This window comes from Lynx rufus, unplaced genomic scaffold (assembly GCF_022079265.1).
Source record: "Lynx rufus isolate CCGP_SWC_20201006 ecotype Redwood Valley unplaced genomic scaffold, mLynRuf1.p SCAF_4, whole genome shotgun sequence".
NCBI lineage: Eukaryota > Metazoa > Chordata > Mammalia > Carnivora > Felidae > Lynx > Lynx rufus.
This window is the reverse complement of record NW_025814856.1, coordinates 98,993,427-99,011,967: the sequence shown is the minus strand read 5'-3', so window position 1 is coordinate 99,011,967 and position 18,541 is coordinate 98,993,427. Positions and strand designations below refer to the sequence as shown.

General features: G+C 35.6%; 1 protein-coding gene across 4 annotated transcripts in view; it reads right to left on the bottom strand.

The window, feature by feature from the left end:
* The window catches only part of PPP1R9A (protein phosphatase 1 regulatory subunit 9A), a 317,596-nt gene that overhangs the window by 79,716 nt on the left and 219,339 nt on the right, over positions 1-18,541 (bottom strand). For all 4 annotated transcript variants that reach the window (XM_047096569.1, XM_047096568.1, XM_047096570.1 and 1 more), the window contains exon 5: positions 15,887-16,022. In XM_047096569.1, the coding sequence (XP_046952525.1) occupies positions 15,887-16,022 (136 nt within the window). The remainder of the gene's footprint in view (positions 1-15,886; positions 16,023-18,541) is intronic.

The window sequence follows — 18,541 nt, the reverse complement described above, 5'->3', positions numbered from 1 at the left end:
TTTTCTTTCTTTCTTGGAAGAAATTCTCTTAAAATAATTACGTTTCTCTTCTTTATTGTTTGTTTTTGAGAGAGGGAGAGAGAGAGAGAGAAAGAGACAGAGTGTGAGCAGGGGAGGGCAGAGAGAGAGGGAGACACAGAATCAGAAGCAGGCTCCAGGCTCTGAACTGTCAGCACAGAGCCTAATATGGGGCTTGAACTCATAAACCGTGAGATCATGACCTCAGTCGAAGTCTGGCGCTTAACTGACTGAGCCACCCAGGTGCCCCAAAATAATTAAGTTTCTAACTATAATTACATTTATTGAAAAAAATGAAATATTAACCCCCAAAAGAAGAATTCTGAACTTAGGGAGCATATATATATATATATATATATATATATATATATATATATATAGCATATATATATATATATATATATATATATTTTAATAATGCGTAATAAGCAAGTCTTTCACATGCCCTAAAGAGAGACTATCTATTTTCCAAGGCTGTTCACTATACAAACATCATTAAAAAGGTAGTATGAAAGAAAGGCTATCAGTGCCTCTGCTCACATGACACACAGAGAAGTCAGGCCCACTGGGGAACTGTCCCCAATAATATCTGTTCTTGTTTCTATACCATCTTGGCTTTTGGTGAATTTTCCCATTAGTATGATTCTCTCTCAGCTACACTGATCAGTGTGACCCAAAGTGGTTGGGACTAAATCCATTCAGTCGTTTCATATAATTAAGACTACTATTAAATGAACTCCAAGCAGCAGAATGAGTCCAATGTATAGTAACTGAGATCAACCACATTCCCCAGGCTTTCAGACCCTACTGGCTAAATAAGTCCTATAAACCATTGGTGTTTACCTTAGAAACTCAGGTGGCTCTATCCTTAAGCTTTTTTATTTATTTCACTTGGCCTAAGGTATTAGTCCAGATATAACAGGATGTATCAGTGATTGCCCAGACTTGGTACTGGCCCCCAGAAGAAAGTCTAGGATTCAGGGCAATCCTATCATCTTATAACAACCCTGGCCAGCAAGTTGAGATTGATCTGAATGCCTTCCAGGGCTGAGGTGGTGTCCCTGATCACATCACCTAAAGTCAGGAACAAATTTTGCACCATCTTATCTAATTAAATGAGTCTAACCCTAAGAATAATTGCCTGCACGATGCATATAACAAATAAGTCAGCTACCACTCAGGAAAGCAACGCTTAGTAATCAAGAACAGTCTCATTTTAGAAGGATCTCTAGAATCATCTAAGGGTTATGTGATATAATGATGGTGTTTCTTTAAATACATAAGGCCTCTTATGACCACCCTTGTGGTGAAGCTATGTGAGCAACTCAAAGAGTCTGATCAATTGCCACAATCTGTTTCCATGATTTGCCATCTCAAACTTAACCTGTTAGTCCGTAATTTTCCAAGTGACAGACTAATCAGGTAATGGACAACAGCTCAAGAGTCAGTAAAAAAAAAAATATAACAAGGTTCATCAAGGGGAGTACTAGGCAGAGCCAAAAGAATGGCCTTGAGTTATGCCCATTGAGCAAAGTGACCATGTCCATTCTGGGGTGTGCATAACTAGTGCTGAGGCTGGAAAACCTAGCAGACAGCTTTGGACAGCTTAGCTGAGCCCTTAGTGAACCAAGCCCAGGCATTTCAGTAAACTTCTAGGAACTGAAGGCCTCACTGAGCTAGAGGCCTTGTTTCTACAAACTGGAAAGCTGCTACTTGTTCATGTAAATCTAAGATGCTGCTGGGCCAGGTTGGTAGCTTTCTTGAATCTATCATTCCCATTTGACAAGCCAGGTTTGTTGGGTCTTTCCAACTTTATTGATCAGGGAGTTCAAGCTGACCTATCCCAAACTGAAACTATTAGACCAGAGGGTCACAAGGCCTCCATGGGTCAGACATGTAGTTTCAGTTCCCACAAGAGCTTAGTAGAAGGTTAATAACTGACTTTTTTTTTTTCTTTTCTCAGTTGCTGCATCAGACGTGCAGTGTTGTTATACTGGGAAATGGCTGAGTAGTCTGGCAGCCATTACATGTTTAAATAAGCTGTGATTGCTCCTTCTTTGCCTGGGATTCTATACTGTTCCTGGGATTCTATACTGTTCCTGTTGGACCGTCTGGGAGGAAACAGGGAGAGTGACCTACATATGCTACTATTAGTGTTCTCCATGTGGCAATCCCTGAATAGTAAAATCTCCGCTGGCACTAATGGGACAAAGAAGGGCAGGTGTATGTGTAAGGTATCAGTTCCATTATACATATAGCAGTGGAAGCCACAGTGGTATTATGTTGCATGGGTTCCATCCACAAGGCCGTTTTGTTTCCCTTCCCACTGTGAACTCTGCCCAAACCACATCAGTTGAATTTGGTCATTCTTTCTCATGATGGCATCAGTGAGGTGATGATTTGTGAGCCAGTATCCACAGAACCATGAGGTTGAGTGTCTCTCCTCCCAAAGTTCCCCAGCATACTCAAGGGGTTCATACAGCATTTAGTCTCCCTGGAGGACAAAAGAGATCTCAGCCTGATCCCTAATCACCTTCCTCCTTAGAGCAGCTGAGTTCGTGTTAGAAAGGGGAGGTATCAAGGGGCGTAGAGGCAGAGGGCAGCCCTGTGTCACTAATAAAGCACAGTTATTTTCAGTTTTGAGCAGTGCGGTAGTTACTCCTGTTTTAACCAAACTTCCAATGTCTACCACCTAAAGCAATATGTAAAGCGCTGTATATCATTACTGATACAACCCAGTTAGCTTTGGGGAGTCTTTGACCCAGCAGTCACAGTTTTGACTCCCATAGCAGGAACTGTTATGGGCGCTATCTCAACCTGGAGTCCAATCCTAAATTTCGTTTGGTTAGAACATAAGGAATGGGGAAGTTTTCCAACGCGGTGAGGCTGACTGTAAGAATTTAGTTGGGACGCCTGGGTGGCTCAGTCAGTTAAGCGTCAGACTTCAGCTCAGGTCATAATATCTCAGTTCACGAGTTCAAGCCCCGCGTCGGGCTCCGGGCTGACAGCTCAGAGCCTGGAGCCTGCTTCCGATTCTGTGTCTCCCTCTCTCTCTGCCCCTCCCCGTTCATGTTCTGACAATACTTATAGCAACTAAGATGCACCACAAAATACTTTGAGACCTTGTACTGTCTGAATGACTACAGCTGGCATAATAAACTGCAGGAGGGGCTGAGTCACAAGGCAGCCCGACTGTTGCTATTTCTCCTTAATTAGCATAATATGCCTTGCTTCATAACCTCCACACTGAACTCACTAAAGCTCTAAGGATTTCCCAGGCTCCTGAGTGTGACAATTGAAAATCCCTTCCTTTCAAGCTAGATGTCAGTGTGTTTCTCTAGGACTGTGGTCCGACCAAGGTCAGAACGTTCTTCTAACCCAGAATAGGTCTTTGTACTAGTTGACACAGACATATTTTTGTGCTGATTCCTCAAACCCCAATTTCCGAAGAGTGCTGAGAAGAAGGCTGGATGATACCTGCATAAGCAGGTGTGTGTGGAGAGGAACCCTGAGCTAGGTAACCTGCATCTTTTATAACAGGCAACGTTACCACCCTTGCTCCAGGGGAGAAGACTACCTGTACCTTCTAAGACTGTTCACTACACAAACACTGGATAGTCCAGAACAAAGGGCAGTCAGTGCCTCAGAAATATGAAGGTCTCATGGAGAATTGTTTCCCAATTATTAATGGGAAAAAAAGTCTAGAAATTCAGCTGATTTTTAAAGTCCCTAAAATATTGTCCAATTTACCTTTTTAAAGACGGTCCAACTAGTATTCCTTTCCACATACTCTGCCTGCAGGTAAACTGGTCTTTTTACTTCTTGAACATATCCAAAATTGACCCAACTTCTAGGTTACAGAAAACAAACAAAAACCACAAAAAACTTCTTGCAAATAAAAATTAACACCACAAATCTAAATTCATACTTTTATTTTGTACATCCTTCACTGTGATGATTCTTTTACACTATGCTTATCTAGCCTTTTGACAGGTTGCCTTGAAAGTGCTTTAAATTCTTTACTATATATATTTACTGTTTTCCAAAACAAAATAGTGAGCTTCTTGGGAGTGTAAACTATATTTTTCCATGAGTCAATATTCCTAATTCGATTCCTCTTAACAAATGCTACCTACTCACTAATATATAATGCCACTGTCTTTAAGTCCCTGATAAATACATTCTATATGAGGAGGGAACTAAAGATTCCTATTTTTCCCACTGAGATCCAGAATTAAACAGTCAACAGACCAAAGTAGACCTCTGTAATTCAAATGTCACACTGCAATTTCAAATTGGCAGCCTTCCTTGAGTTTCATTTTACTTGCCAAGGAAACAATGAAGCGCTTATTCTGATGCCAGCAGAACTGTGGGAAGGGACAGAGAGATTTGTATTTCCCTGAATTTATAATCTGCAGAAGAGAACAACTACAGGAACCAAAGTGGTACATGTTATACGATTACTTTAATAATTCTGTAATTCTACAACTAATTGAATCTTGGAAAATGCAAAGTGATGCATATGGTTGCAAAAATGCTAACCAGAAGTTATAGAAATGAAAAGGTAAAATCAATACAAACATCATTGATGGTACTTCTATGGATTATCTATGAATTGATGATAAACACTATCTCGATTTTACAATTTCCTTTCAGAGAGAATAAGTCTACTCCTTTCCTCACGGCTGTCTGGTGGTTCATGGCAGCAATTCTTTCTGACAAAGTCCCTGCAACACCAGGACTCAAAGGTCAGCTTTCCTGGCGTCTTTAGGCTGGACAACTCCAGCTATGATTGCAGCTAACTCCTTCCCACAAACGCCCATAATCCGAGGCCTGCTACAATGCATATTCTGTTTCACTAGGTCTGAGGCTGGGTGGGGAAATGTGTAATTTTAAAGAAGTACCATGAGATTGTCACATTGAGGCAAGTTTGAGACAGAGTTGTAGGGTCATTTTGTAAATGCTGGGGAGCAGGAACTAGGTCGGAGTCATTTTGTATCCATATAACAGCTAAATGTAAGAACTGTCCATGGCAGATATTAATTTTTCATTAAATATTGAGTTGACAGAATATTTACAAAACATATAGACAGTATATGAATAAAGATAAAGCACTACCAATGAACAACCTAGTACAAGAAAAGGAGCAGTATCACCACATTGTAGAGTCCTCTTGTGTGTGCTTTCCTGTTTTAGTTGCTTGCCCTTCAAAGTAATCCTGCTGGATTTTATCATTCTTGGTTTTTCTTCAGTTTTATCATATTTACGTATAGCAAAACAATGTATCATTTGTTTTTAATGGTTCTAAACTTCATATAAGTGGAATTCTATTGTATTCTTCTGTGCCTTTTTTATTTTGAATGGTATGTCCCTGAGATTCTACCAGTTGCCATGGGATTGCTGAAACCACTTCTGTACATCATTCCACTATAAGAATACACCACAGTATTTTTGCCCATTCTCTTGTTGGTAGAGATAGCAGTTGTGTCCAATTTTTTTCTCTTATAAGAAAAGTATTAGAACAATTCTTACAGTTCATGTATATAAGACTTTTACTAAGTATTTAGAAGAAGTCAACCTTACTAGATAATGTCAAATTGTTTTTCAAGGTGGACGGGCCGATGAATATTCCTGTGTGCAGAGAATAAAAGTTCCTTTTACTCCACATCCTCACCAAAACTTAAAATATTCCATTTAAATCAATTCAGTAGCTATCAAATGGTATTTCATTTTGGTTTTTAATTTTTACATCCTGATTGCTAATATGTTCAGGCATCTTTTCATATGTTCATTGGCCACTGAGGTTTCCTCTTCTATGACATGATCATTAAAGCCAATGCTATTCTTTTCTTATTGGCTCACAGAAGTATTTTTTATATGACTCTCTTTCAGTTACTTATTTTTCAAACATTTTCTTCCAGCCTCTGGTCTGCCTTTTTGCTTTCATAAAGGTATTCTGATGAACAGAAGTTCTTAATTTTAATACAATTTTCTCAATCCTTTCCTTTATAGTTTTGCTTTCTTAGGTGTTTTGTGTAGAAACATTTCTTACAATGAGGTCATAAAGATAGTCTTCTACAGTGTCTTCTAAATTTTCTTTTTGCATCTAAATAGTTGACCCACCTGGAGTGAATTTTTAGATACAGACTGAGATTGGGGATTGCAACTACACTGTTTTCTCTTCACTAAGAAGCCTAACATTCCCCAGCTCACCTGGAGTGTGATCTGCATGACTAATCCAATTTTCATGTATGTGAGGGACTGCTTCCGGACTCCTTGACCAACTTGTTCCTTCTTTTGCTCCAGGGACTAAATTTCTACAGCTTAGTAATAAATATCTCTCTTCTAAGGCATGTGAAATGTTACTTTTTTTTCTTGGTGCATTGTTCGGATTTCCTATGGATTATAGCAATAGCTTACCAAATTCTATTTTTAAATTCTTTACAATTCTTTTCACTGGCATTGCATTGAATGTATAAATCTACTTAGAGAAAATTGACTCAATTAAACTACTGAGTCTTCTAATCCATGAATAAGGCTTCTTTTCCCTTTCATATAAGCCTTCTTTAATATATTTCAATAAAATTCTTTCCCTGAGGGTCTTGCCTATGTTTTATTAGGCAAGGTCTTGCCTTTTACCAAAGGAATTAATAATTTATAAGTTATATCCTCTCTCTGTAGACACATTGAAATACATGCTATATTTTATATTAATTATATGCCCAACAAATTTGCTAAAATCTTATAATTTTAGTAATTGATCTTTAGGTATATTTGAGGTTTTCCAAATAGATAATCACATCACCTGCAATAATAACAGTTTCATTTCTTGGGGCAACCTGGGTGGCTCAGTTGGTTAAGTGTCAGACCCTTAGGTTCGGCTCAGGTCATGATCTCGTGGCTTCGTGGGTTTGAGCCAAACATTGGGCTCTGCATTGGCAGCACGGAGCCTGCTTGGTATTCTCTGTCTCCCTCTCTCTCTACCCCTCCCCCACTCACACTGTCTCTCTCTCTCAAAAAATAAATAAAACTTAAAAAAAAGTTTTATTTTTTCTTCTCCAATGTATTTCTTTTTTTCCAATCTATTTCTTTTACTTCTCGCCTTCTAGTATGATGTCAAATACAAGTAGTGACTGATGTTCAAATATGAAACCATACTTGCATTACTGGCTAAACTCTATGTCACCATAATCTCTCTTTTAAATGTTCTTGGATATGATTTGTTAATATCTTATTTAGGCTTTTTCTTTTTGCATTGTTTTATGAATAGGATAGGCCTGTAAGTCTTCTTTATCATCATCATATGGTTTGGTACCAAGGTTATACCTCATTACCTCATACATCTCACACCCTCAAGGTTTTACTATATTCCTAGTATCAGAGTTGTTCTACTTTCATTTTTGTCCTCTGGAAGAAGTTATACAGGACTGGAGACACCGGTTCCAGTTTGGTATAATTGATAAAATAATTGGGATCTTATCTTTTTTTCCTTTCTCCTTTTTTCTCCCTTCCCTTTTTACTTCCTCCCTGCATCCACCCTCTTCTGTTGTCTGTTACTCATGGTGATTTGTACTTTGAAACTGTAAGCTCATTTTTTTGAAACTTTAACATTTAGGCTTTGACTGAAGATGAATACTCGATAAAGGGTATTTTTTTTTCTCTTAAAGGTAGCATAAATTCAGGTTGCTGTGATCAACATGTCTCAGGAAAAATTTTTTCTTCCCTTCTATCCAGCATCAAGGTTTAACAAGGCAGTTTCTCACATAGTGGAGTTTAGATTTTATTTTCATCTTATATAGTAGTGTAGCCCATGGGACTCAAGCTTCACTATGGGGGTTTCCAATTAGACATCCCACTTTGGGTAGGCCCTGGGCTTTGTCTACTGTAACTCAAAGCAGTATCAATTACAGTCTCATCATAATATGCAGAATACTTACAATAAATATAACATTATGAAAATGAAAGAAGCCAGATATTGAGAAGTGTGTACTTTATGATTCTGTTCAAATGACATTCTAGGATTGACAAAATTAATCTATAATGTTAGAAAACAGATAGATATTTGCTTTGGGCTAAGAGTAACTGCAAAGTTCTATAAGAAAATTATTTGAGGTCATGAAAATGTTCTGTATCTTGATTGTGGTGGTGGTTATTCATGAAACTGTCTATCTACATAAATACATTTACAATTGGTGCATTTTATTGTATATAAATTATCCCTCATTAACACTGACGCTAATATATGAAATATGAATATATAATGATAAAAAGTCGAATTATATTCTAAAGATCCAAACATTTTACTCTGTCAATTTTATGTCAATAAGATAATTTTTTAATCTCTTTAAGACCTGGAATTTCAGAAATCTATTAAGAGTTTTTACCACTACCCTTACAAGCATCAGTATCAGCTTAAAATAAATGTAATACTTATCAGACCTACTAAACCTCCATAATAAAGCTGCTTTGAAACACTGGTCTTTGGTCAGGTCACCATTTAGTTCTTACTGCTGAAGAAAAGAGATTTCTATGATTGATGGCTATTGGGCAAAATAAGAGAAGATGGCTATCTATGCAATATTGATCTTGACATCACTTAGGCCATTTCAACTACTCTGTTTCTATTGTATGTTTATGCAGTTATGACTAAAAAGAAGTCATGTCAATGTGAGTGACCAAATTCTTATTGCTGAAGTCCAAAGATTTTCAAGGAATGAAGTATGTATATTCATTTTTTTTCTGGTTTTATGTGCAAACAATTTTGGTGCAGTGTGATAGAGACAAGGTCTTCTTGCAAATTCACGTTCTTTCAAAACAATTAAAATGTGGAGGTAAAATCCCACAGAAAGGTGCTAAATCCCAAATACCAAAGGACAAGTACAGATTATTCCTCAGTCCCTATCTCTAATCTCTAGTCTTGCCAGGTTTGACAATCCTTTTCCCATGTACTCTACGCCAGTCTTGCCTCCTTATTTCAGATTATGCTCCTAACTAAATTTTATTCTCCTCATTTAACTCTATTCTCCAATTTTCATCTTAACGTCCTTTGAGTGATTCAATTCAGTTCAATTTCTTGGCTTCCTCTAATCTGCCCAGCGCTAGGCTCAGGCTGGTATGTATTAAAAATCAACCAGCTACTGAAACCTGTCACTGAAGAGATTATAAACTAGTGGGGGATATTTATGGGTAAATAATGGTAGAGAGAGATGTGCAGTACTATTGACTCATACAGAAAAGGGGCCCCAGCCCAGCTGAGACAGTCTAAGAAGGCTTTGTAGAGAAGACACATGAAACCTAAACTGAGCCCTGAAAAGTAAACAGGATCACCGGGCATACAAGGGCAACCAAGAATGAGTGCAGGGAATGGCATTCCAGGAAGAGAAGAGAGAAGGAGCAGAGGCATGGCGAAGCCACAGGATCCCTCGGGCCCACTGGACAGTAAGGCTGATAAGGCCCATCTCCAGTGGTGCCTTTTTACATCCTATAACTTTTTGGTATAAAACTATATTCAACTTACAAATATTCTTAAAGTTGGAAAAATATTGTCATTCCTGTTATTTCTGTGACATCTCTAACACTGCAAAGCCTGTTCGTCATTGTACTATAGAATTGTTCTAGCATGATTTCTAGGATGTACAAAGTCTATATTCTCAGAGGAATTTAATGGCATAGAAAATTTGATAGAGTTTATTTAGTATTTTGTAACTCACTCATGAATAAATATCATCACAATGTGATAGTTGGAAAGAAAATAACATGAAGATATTCAAATCACTTGCATTATGATAAAATAAAGAAAATAAGCTACAAAAAAGATGACAATATGTAGGCAAAGGTTTCTATTTTAACCTCTATCTTCCCTTGACACTATCCATCTTCCTGTCTGTGCTCAATATTATAAATAATAATTTTTTCACATACAAAGAATATATTTCTAAAGAAGATCTTTCAAGTATAGGAGGATGTCTAACTCCAGGAGATGGTGTGTGTGTGTGTGTGTATACGTTTACACTGCTTAGGCTAGATCAAGCATGGATACAATCTTCATCTAAATGTTTTCCAAGCATCTTATGATTCTAGGTTTCAGTGACAACGACCAGTACTGTAGATTTGGGGATCACAAACTAAAGGGTGTAATTAAATTTAATGGTTTTAAAGATCCAAATTGGAGTCTATAAACAAGTTGTTAAAAAGGTCTTATATTTCTCCTATTCTTCAGGCTCCTCTTATCACCATAATCCAATCTCCACTTTAAACATACTTGACTTCCATTTTTAAGCTCTCCCATTTCTGTTACTAGCAGCTAAAGATAGTGAGAATTATTTTGTCACTTGAAGTGTAATACGTTTTTAGACATTTTCCTATGTCCACTGTGTAAATCATGCAAATAAGTACTTGTATAATTTAAAGATACTGTGCATTTAGTTTTTGAAAAATTAAAAACTCTATATCCAAAGATTATTTTCTAAAATAACAACATTGGATTTAAAAACACTGTATTGTATAAACATTTACAGCCTTGTTATTGGGTATCTTTTTCTTCCCCTTTAATATAAATTACAAAATACTTAAAGTGTTAAGGGTTAAAAACATCCATGGTTAAACGTTAAGGATTGAGTCCAACTTGCAGAACCTGTACCTGTAATACGTGCTATATTTCAGAATTAAATATTATTTTTCAAATGATAATTTCTCCAACTATCATTCAACATAGAAAACACACGGCTCTAGAGTTCTTCTGAGCACACAGCTAGTTAATAAGACACATAGAATATTTAATTTCACACAGGAAGCAGAAAAGTACAGGTAAGCATTATTTTCCACCAAAAAAAACAAACCTTAAGGAAATAGTTGTTATTGTTATTGCAGTTGCCAGACACTCCTTGCAATTCAGCCACAGTGTTCTAAAACAGTTGACAACAAAAATTAAAGAAGGCTTTTTCCCTATTAAAGAGAGCAGCCTAAAGATAAAGGACAGAAAAAACATTGAAGTTCTGGTGCCTGCTATAACACAAACGTTTGAGAACTGAGAGAATGCCCCCCACTCATAGGTTCTCAACATTAAGAACAGTATAAACTCAATCCACATTATTAAAAGGCCATCCATAGTAACTGCAATCTCTTTTTCACACAACATAAGCTGTTTCCAACCAGGAACAGCAAACAGCAGGAGTCAAATTTAATGTTATCCCTGTAATACTTTTCACCTCAAAATTATATTCTTATAAATCATTCAACACTTACGCAAACCACAGCTTCTACTATATTTCTGTCTCTAATTATTAATGTTATTAATGTTAACACAAGCAATAAAAATGCATATCCATGTAGGCAGCTGCTCTAAATCATATTCAGTACTTTAAAATATTCTAAAAACTAAACTACTGTTCTCATGATATAGTTATAGTGATATTAATTCCAGTAATGAAAAAAATTATGGAAGTGAGATTAAATTATGCTTTAAGAGAAGGAGGCTCGGTTTCTAGAGTGATGATTAACCTTGTTATAAACTACTGCCCGAAGAGACTCTGAAATAACACCTATAATCTAAGATTTTAAAATGTAATAAACATAATATTTTAAGAGTATATTTAAAGAAGCAAACCAAAATAATCATATAATTGCAAAGTGCATGTAAAATAGTTTATTTGAATGTGAACGACCATAGGTATTTCTTAATTCAAAAAAGTGGTACAGCACCAGTTCATACTTCATTTCTAGTCTGAGCCCAACTGTATTTCACATTGCATAGTGATCTTGGATAGAAACATCTACCTACAATTTACATACATGACCCATGTTACACAAAACATATATCAAAATTACATCATCCCACCATTGAAAGGCTAGACATTGATAGTTGTGGAGTATGACAGGAGATTAAATTTGTTATTGAAAATTAAAATCTAGTTGAAAAATTTACCATACCCCCAGAATTTCGTGGGATAGTGCTGACTGTGTGAGGGGCTTACTGAAATCCTCCATCGTTACCTTCCAGATTGTTAAAGAAAGAAAGAAAGAAAGAAAAAGAAATGAACAATAATTCTATTATTCAGAAATGCAGTTGCTAATTACAGATATATTCAGATCTATATTTCAATTATTCAGGTTTAATCTTCCTCTTCTTTACAGGATCCTGCCCTTTACTCTTCAGGCTTTTACTCTTCTCTGCTCTTCAGGCAGAGCCCTTTTTATTTATTTATTTTTTTTATCACAATGTTTAACAGAGAGTAACCAGAAACAGGAATGTAAATTAAAATTGATTTGGTTGTTTGCTTACTTTAAACTCTTCTGGTTTAAATATTCGGGAAAAAATCATAAAGAGCAGAGATTTCAATAAAGTTTGGGAATTATCTATAAATTTTGAATTCTGCTGAATTACCACTTATAATTTCCTAAAGCATTAAAACAGCTATATGCAAGCACACACTATACATGATGAGGTATTCTTAATCCTAAATATGGTTTTGATAGAGAACTACTGTACTTTTACAATTTCAGGATATATTTCTCACATTGCAATGTTTTCCCCATAGGCAATTCAAGCAAGCAACTCCCCTCTGTCAATGTGACAAGTTCCAAGTTAGAATCAACCTTGGATGATTTGACCCAAACCAGAAGCTATCTATCCTTCAGTAGACAATGCTGATCTAAGCGCTGGCTCTGGAAATTAGTTGGATGAACTCAGTTGTCCTGCATTTAATTAGAGGTTTTCCTGGCTGGCCCAGGGAATGTCACAGGGGATATTGTGAAATAAAAATGATTCTAACTTTGAAATCACAAGATGATTCCATAAATGATAAGAAAAGTGAGAAGCCAAGTGATTGATTACACAATTCAGAATTAACAATGATGTGTAAATCAATACATTGTTCAATTACATATAAAATTAACTCAGTTATTCAAGGACCATTTACCCACTGGATAACCAATATTGGTCCTTCTCACCTTCATTATGTCTGTTGGCCATTTTACTTTTCATTAACAAAGAGGGAGAGAGTAAATAAAAAATAGGGGCATACCACTTAAATTGATTTAACACTATTTGGTACTATTAGTAAAAAAATTAAATCAAGGAGATAAAATATTTACGCAAGAGTGGATTTTCATTATTTGTACAGCTTCATTTCTCCTATGCACAGAAAATTAACAGTTGGTTTTAACTGAGCATGTTTTGGCAACACACAAGAAAGGGAGAATTATAAGTCAGAGAGGAGCATGAGAAAGAGACAAAGAAAAAGACTCCTTGACCTTTTCAGTGAAGTGAAGGTTACTTGGAATAACATAGTAGCAAGCATCTGATTTCTATTTCTACAACTTGAAGACAAAACAAAAAGTTTAACCTAGAGCTAAACTCTAATTTAAAAAACAAAATCATATACTCAATTATTCTTCTCTAAAGTCCTGTCTTCACAGGATACTTAGGGATTATCTACCTAGAATAAGATTAATTCTCCAAGCACTTGATTCCCCCATTATTAGAAATACGGAATAAAGAATCACATAACCTAAGTATTACAAGAAACTCCATCACTCGAAACAGGAATCCTCTTTCCAACATCTCTCGTTCCCCAGTTATTCTGTGTGTGCCTGAACAAAGACAGACTCATCAGCCCACTCCATTCAAAAACAGCAAAGTGTTGTAAAAAGTCCCAACTTTGGAGACAGGAAGACTCTATTCCCATACTAAATCTGCCAACTACTGGCTGTATGACTAGAAAAAGCCTCATTTGCTTTGTTTGCCTCATTTTTAGAAAAAAAAAAAAAGTCTCTTCTGTGTGCTGTAAAGATTATATGAAATCCAGGGAAATGCACCTTGCAAAGTGCCAGGCACTGAATATTTATTTACCTTCCTTAGTCCTGAAAAATACCTGCTCAGGTGACAATCAACTTTGCTTTCTTTAAAAAAAAACTAGGCAAACGAAAAAAAATCTTTATGATGTGCTCTTAGGTATAAAAGTTGAGTAACAAACACTCATTTTGCATTTACTCAAATTGGAGAAAATCTAACATCAAGCAAACAGCTTTAGGGGCCTGAGTTGAAAACTTTTGGGGCTGAATGGAATCAGTTCCTCAAAATAACTGGAAGTATGTAATATGTAGCACATGATCTAAAATTTTCACTAGGAGAGCCTTAAAGAGCTATCTTATTTTACCTCTTTCCTTGTTAGACTTGATGTTTTATTTCACAGATTCATGGACCAGTAAAAGCTAGAAAGAATTCAGAATTTTAGCCCAATCTCTTAAAGCCAAAGATACTGAGGCCCACAGCCTGGGAAGCCTGGCTTCCTCGTCTTCCCCCACTTGATATCATCAGAACTGCCCCGAACCTCACCTCCAAATTCTTTCTAGCAGAATGAGCAGGTAAAAACCAAAGCTGCAGAGAATGATTCTACAATCCTAAAACAGGCTTGCAGCCAAACCAAATCAGTGTCTCTGATAAAACACAAAACACTAGCACAGAGAACTGAAGACTAATAGGTAAGATGAAAATTTAAATATCTGACAAAATTGGTTTTTTTGCTTTTTAATTTTTAAATCCAAAATAACATTTTCATATGTAATATCTCAGAATAAAAAAAAATACTTGCCATTTCAGATGCACTCTGAAAGTGAAAAGTTAAATCAACTATATAAGATTCTAAGAGACTAATTCATTCACATGAAGACTTTGTAATGTTTATTCTTTGGTCAAAAGTTAACTGATGCACCACTTTTACTTTTCTACTATAATAAATGGAGAATACATCCTCATTAAATTACACTCATATAAAAAACTAATATACATTTGGGTTAAAACATTCCAGACTAAAAATACGTAAAATTTCAATGTCTGTTTATTAATCTTCACTATGTCCTGGCTAGAAACCAAAAAAAAAAAAAAAAAAAAAAGCTCTGGAAAAAGAATATATTCAGATGAGCAGAGGTTGAATATAAGAAGTTGCACTGTCCTTACATCAGCTGGTATAAATAATATATGTTTTACCTGAATATTTACTATGTTTATGGAGTATGAAATACTATGATTAAATTATTGATGGATTTTTTTTTGACATGCCAATATGAAACACATTCATGTTTAAACATGTTTATAATAAAGCATGTTGTCCCATTATATCAATGTACATTTGGCATTTACATTAGAAATAGACCAGCATCTGCATTACATTATAACGCACAAGGGTTCCAGAGAGCCATTTTCACTTGGGGGTTAGCTTCTATTCATTTACTTGATCTTCTACAGAGAGCAGGATGCAAAATTATTCCAATATGTATCTACTCTAAGGAATATATGCTGGTGGAAAGGCTTTGTTCTGCATTATGTTAGCACAAATCACAGTGAGCAGATCCAAAGACCTTTCTTCTCCTGGAAAAAAGAAACCTGAAAACACTCAGCATTTTTGAGTACTTTCCTGTGTATGTTTGTGTATGTATGCGTGTGTCTTTTTTCAATCAAAATGTTTACTCATTTTTTTTTCAAAAAGCATTACAAACTCACTGTAGAAAATTGGGGGGAAATCAAAAAAATACAAAGCAGAGAGAGAACATCACCAAATTCCAACAATAAAGACAGCTACCATTCGCATCTTGGTTTTTTCGCTCTTTTTTGTTTCAGTGAATTTCTTTTAATAGCACAAAGAGGACTTCCTTGACTCCAAAGTCTTCATGCTGTAAATAGGATACCATTACTTGATTCATCAGTTAATAACAAATGTAAGTAATATTTATTTTCTGTGGAGTTGAATGTAGACACGTTCTCCTTGAGAAACTGCAAAGAACCTATCCTACTTTTTCCCGGAAAAGAGTTTTGTAAAGTAGGAACACGGTGGGAAGAAAGGCAGGAAGGATGTTTGCAAGCGCCGCTTACCTCATCATCGTCGGCGTCGTACTGGGCATAGTGCTGTTCCAGCAGCTCTCTCTGGCGCCTTTCTTGTTCCAGCGTCTGGCTTATCAACTGGGCAACCTCACTCACTTGTCCTGGCTTTTCTCGCCCAATAACAAATCTGTAGGAAGGTGAAAGGAGACTAATACAGTAAGACTCTCCAGGCAGAAAGGAGAGCTAAGAAAAAGTAACTAAGCTTGATAGTTTATCATGGTCCATCAAGGCTCAAGAACATAATATCACAACGCACTCTAAATGGTATGCCTGGGCGGGAAGGGGAGGTTCGCTGAGCAACTGAACAGGTTACTCCAGACACAGCCCAAAGGAAAAGAAAGGGGAAAGGTAAAGGACAATAAACAAATTACTTTGGGAGAAGACTAAAGAGATATAATCCATTCTACAGTACTTCATACATTTTTGATGCCCTACAAAGTGGAAGCAAACTCATAATTTCCCATACAATTGGACTTGAGAATCATTTCCACAATACTGTCCTCTTTACAATGCAAAAACTGCTTCAAAAACAAGCCTTAGGTGGGTAAGTGAAGAGGGGCATTAACTTTTGCTAAGTTACTATAACTTTGGAGATACAAAAAAGAAGGGGAAAGAAAAGAAAAACTAAAGGAGAGGTGATAAATTTGAAAATTCACTTTTGGAGAAAGAGGCGCTATGAGGAAGGGTGTGGTTTCAGGAAATAAAGGGACAAAGGAAATATCTGTTCATATTAATTACTGTAAGAAAAAAAGTATAAAGTAAAAAGAAGGGAAGTCATTTACTTATCGCAAGCTACAGTTACTTATGATACATCCTTATCAATACTATGTGTCTGGCTCAACAAATTAATATTCACTTCTTTACATCTTTTCACACTAATATATGGCTATTTTTCTAAAAATATATGAGTAGTACACATGATTTAGATTTAGTTTCTATATATCATTTAATTTCATTATTTTGGATGTGTCTCTTTGTTTAATCTTGTTTCTATACTTAACTGACGCTTTCCTCTGATTACAATAGGTTGCTATGTTTGATCATAAGTTTAAATGAAATATACCACCATTCTCTGTACAAATGCACTAAAAGTAAAAATTTTTATACTTAGATGTTAGTAATTGTCTTTATAGCAGTATTTTTATGTAGTTTCAAACAGGATTCTGAAATCTTGCTCAGGTGCTCATTTATCACTTGACTTTTTTTCCTAAGGGATCAACTATAAGTAGAATTTGTAACTTCTCTAATTTCCATCCTTATTCATCCTATAATTTACACATAATAAAATGCATCTATTTTAAATGTGCAATTTGATAAGTCTGACTAACGTATAAAACTGTAATCACCACATCAATAAAGATATAGAAAATGTCTATCAACCTAAAATATCCCATTTCCTTTTCTGGTAAATCCTCCTCACCCTGGGCCCATATTAGATTTGTTTTTTCTATAGTTTCATAAAAATGGAATCACAGAGTGTCTCACTTCCTTGGCTCCCCATAATGTTTTGGAGACTTATCCATGCTGTTTCAAGTATCAATAATTCATTCTTTTTGTTATTCCTGGTACCAGATGTACTACATTTGGCTTACCTATTCTTCTATTGATGGATAGTCGAGTTGCATTTTGGATATTATGGGCAAAGTTAGTGTAAACATTTGTGTGCCAACCTTTGTGGGGACATGGATTTTCATTTCCCTTAGACAAATAACTAATAGTGGAATTAATGTTGTATGGTAGTATATGCTCAGCTTTTAAAGAAATAGCTAAACGCGTTTTCGAAGTTGTGGCACCATTTTATATTCCTATTAGCAAAGCATGAAAATTACAGTTGCTCTACATCCTCATCAACACTTAGTTTCGTCTTTTAACCTTACACTTTAAACCTTATAATGGTTTTAATTTCCAATGCTTTGATGACCAATTATAATGTGAGTATCTTTTCATGCACTTATTGACCATTCATATATCTTTTCCAGTGAAATACCTTTTCAAATCTTTTGCCAATTAAAAAAAAATGGTTGTCTGGCTTTTTACTATTGAGCCGTAATGGTTTTTTATATATTCTGGATGCATATCCTCATCTATCTATACTCTAAATAACAAATACACATAGATACATACAAATAATGCATGTATATCTGTCTGTCTGATTTATTATCTTCTCCCAATCTGTGGTTTACCTCTTAATTTTCTTAATTGTGTCTTTCAAGGAAGTCCAATTTATCATTTTTTAAAAGATTTGTCCCTTTTGTTTCCTCAGAAATCTTTGCCTCATTTAAGATAGCTAAGATTTTTCCTATTTTTCTTCTAGAAGTGTTAATGTTTTGATTTTATCTTATGTCTTTATTATCTTTCAAATTAATTTCCATGCATGATATTTGATAAAGGTAGAGTTTCATTATTTTCTAAATAGATAACCAGCTGTTTTAACACCATTTGTTGAAAAAACTATTCAATACTGCCACTGAATTACTTCAGCACATTTGTTGAAAATCGGTTGACTATATACCTGTGGGCTGATTTTTGGACTTTTCCAATCTATTCTATTGGTGTATTTATCCTTGTGCCAATACCACACTGCCTCGATTACTGTATAGTAAATCTTGAAACTAGGTGGTGTGAATTTTCCAACTCTGTGTATCT